The 2,999-nt window shown below is 54.7% G+C and overlaps 1 protein-coding gene across 1 annotated transcript; it reads left to right on the top strand.

Annotated features, from left to right (window-relative positions):
- Nucleotides 1-532: 532 nt before the first annotated feature.
- Nucleotides 533-1,660, top strand: LOC115311487 (the record flags this gene model as incomplete). The annotated part of the gene is made up of 1 exon (XM_040214580.1): nucleotides 533-1,660. A coding segment is annotated over one exon (1,128 nt), but the record flags the coding sequence as incomplete, so codon positions are not given.
- Nucleotides 1,661-2,999: the final 1,339 nt, after the last annotated feature.

Here is a 2,999-nt window from a genome sequence, read left to right as displayed (position 1 = left end):
CCAAACACGTACAGCTCAGCATCAATAACAATTGAAAAGATACCATCACGACAGACACACATATCGCCGCTACAACCAGAATGACTTTGTTTTGATATTTTTCCTCACTCGGAAAGTCGGCTACTATGAAAAATTCCTTCATAAATACCAAGCCCCTTCCGCATCATTTCCCAGACATCTCCCGTCAATCACCTCGTAGAGCCTACGCAGCCCACAACCGACCGTCGGTCTCATGGCCAGCCCATCGTCTACGTTAATTGCCTAAAGCTTCATCAACCGTACTAGGACAGGATGGCCTTCTCTCGGCGGTGGGGCTATGTGACGATAAGTGGACACTGGACACTGGTGCTGCTGGTGGCTGTAAACAGCCACCAGCAGCACCAGTGTCTCGTGGACGGGCGCGCGGGGGATCGGTGGCCGAGCCATTCTACTTCCGGCTTCCGAGCACTACGGTTGGAGAATCATGAGCTCCTCAGGAGCGTCGATAACGGCCCTCGCCGGCCGCGGTTCATCTGTTTCTTCGGCTAACTCGGATTATCGCATTGTTCTGCCTCCTCTGCCATCAGGAGCCATTGTGCGCAACTCCGTGCTGCTGCACGGTGACGTGAGTGCTCGTCCATACAAGATAGGCGATTTCAGGGCCGAGATGGAACGTCTTGGTGTGATCGGGCACATCGAGGCGCTCGGCGCCTATCAAATGAATCATCTCTGGATGGTGACCTTCAAGACGGAGGAAGCCAAGCTGCGCCTGGTCACCGCCAAGGAACTGGAGGTAAAGGGCAAGCGTTGCATCGTCGTGGACCCGGAGAACGCAGACGTCCGCATGAAACTGCATTGGCTCCCCTTCCACGCGTCAGACGAAACCGTCAGGAGGGCCCTAGAGCCCTTTGGGAAGGTTCAGGACCTGACGCGTGAAAAATGGAAGGCGGAAGGATTCATCGGCGTCCAGTCGACGACCAGACTGGTGCGGCTAAGCCTAAAGGAGGGCGTCACTTTAGAACGCATTCCGCACCAGTTGAGGATTGCTGGTGGCAACGTTCTGGTCGTGATTCCGGGACGTGATCCATTATGTCTACGCTGCAAAGGTACGGGACACATTCGACGAGAGTGTCGTGTACCGCGATGTGACGAATGCCATCGCTTTGGACATGAACGAGACAACTGCGTCCGTACCTACGCTACAGTGACGCAGGAAGTGGTGGCGGATGGAGATGGTGTCCTCAACATGGACGAGGAAGAGGCAGAGGAGGCCGCAAGGGACGTCGAAACTGAGGTTTCCGCCACAGTCGGTGCGAAAGAGGCCCCGGTCGATGAACTGAAACAAGTGCACCCTCCACAGTTGCAGCCCGAGGGGGACGCCATGAAATTCGACCATGCGCAAGCGTCGAGCAGCAGCCCTGTCATATCGAGCGACGTCCAAATGTCTATATCAAAAGACGTAGAGGCCATCCAAGCTCTGGAATCAAAAGACACGAACCAGGTCAGTTTGAGCGACGACAACTCCGACCTTAGCGACGCCAGTGAAACGTGCATCATGCGGCCAGGGGAAGCATCAGCACGCTCTGAGTTCAAGTGGCACAAGAACACCACACGGAAGGAGCGCTTTAACCCGAAGCCGCGCATCCCGACGGAAGAGCGACGTCGGCCGGCCCTTCCGTAGGTCACTTCTTTTTTGTTTTTCTCTCTGCTCACTACTCATCTCTCGAAAGTGTCCTCGCCGCATGACTTTACCAGCACCCCCTTTTCCACAATATGCGAGCCCTTAAGTTTGCAACCCTCAATTGTGTAAGTCTTCTGGCGAGAAGAAGAAAGCAATGGGTGCTGGACACGATTCTGCGCGAGCGGGTTGATGTCGATTTCTTGCAAGAGACCAAGATTGCCACAGACGGTCAAGTGGAGGAGTTGACGCGCTTTTTTGATCGTCACTTCGTCATCTTCCTGTCGAGGGCATTTGGACAGAGCGGAGGAACGGCGATAATGATTCGCAAGACGAAAAACATCGCAATCTGCCCCGATTGGGAGGGAGACAGAAACGGACGGGTGTGCGCTGTAGAAATGCTGCACTGCGGACAGCTTCACAGGCTTGTATCTGCGTATGCACCTAATGACGCGACTGAGCGACGGGACTTTTTCAAAAATCTTCGCCAGTATCTCGACACACCTTGTCGAACGATCCTCGCTGGTGATTTTAATTGTGTGCTGGCCGAGAGGGATTGCTCAAAGCGGCTGAGAGCGGACGTCAGCCGGCTGGAACTGCGAAAACTGCTCCGCGACTTCGACCTGGTGGATGCTAAGGACAACGAGAAAACAGCCGACCCAACGTACACGCATTGGCAAGGAAATTGCCATGCTCGACTGGATCGTATTTACCTCTCGGGAGAATTTTCAGCAATGACGCCTGTGCTAGAAGTCCTACCCTTGGCGTTCTCGGACCACGCTCTGGTCACGGTAACGCTGGGCAGACCCGTGCCGCGAACCCGGAAGTCCTCTTGGTGGAGTAGCTGGAAGCTAAACGAAAGCCTCATCGAAGACGAACAACTGCGCACGCAGATAAAGGAGCTTCTCGAGGGCAAAACGGGAGGTGTGCCCATGAACGCGGTAACCTGGGAGGAGCTGAAAGAGGACGTCAAGCTCAAAGCGTTCCGGCACAGCCAGGAAAAAGCGGCGCGCGAAAGGGCGGAAAAGCGCCGATTGATGAAGACCCTGGAAATCCTCATCGCAGAGGAAAATCGTTCCCCAGGACTCTTCAGTCAAGATATCCGCGATTGCAAAGGCAATATTCTGGAGCTTCTCGAGAAGGAGTACCGCGGTGCCATGGTCCGAAGCAGAACGCTGTTCCTCGAGAGAGATGAAGAGCCGAAAAAATATTCAAGACGAAGGAACGCCAGCACGCTTCACGCAACAAGATCGGGAAGCTCCAAGTAGGCGACGTCGAGGTTACCCGGCAAGAAGAAATCGAAGACGCGTTTTTGCAGGCCTACACCGACCTGTTCACGAGA

Source organism: Ixodes scapularis, unplaced genomic scaffold, assembly GCF_016920785.2.
Source record: "Ixodes scapularis isolate PalLabHiFi unplaced genomic scaffold, ASM1692078v2 PGA_scaffold12__126_contigs__length_90152505, whole genome shotgun sequence".
Taxonomy (NCBI): Eukaryota; Metazoa; Arthropoda; class Arachnida; order Ixodida; family Ixodidae; genus Ixodes; species Ixodes scapularis.
Note: the sequence above shows the minus strand (reverse complement) of the source record. Positions and strands in the feature narration are given on the sequence as shown.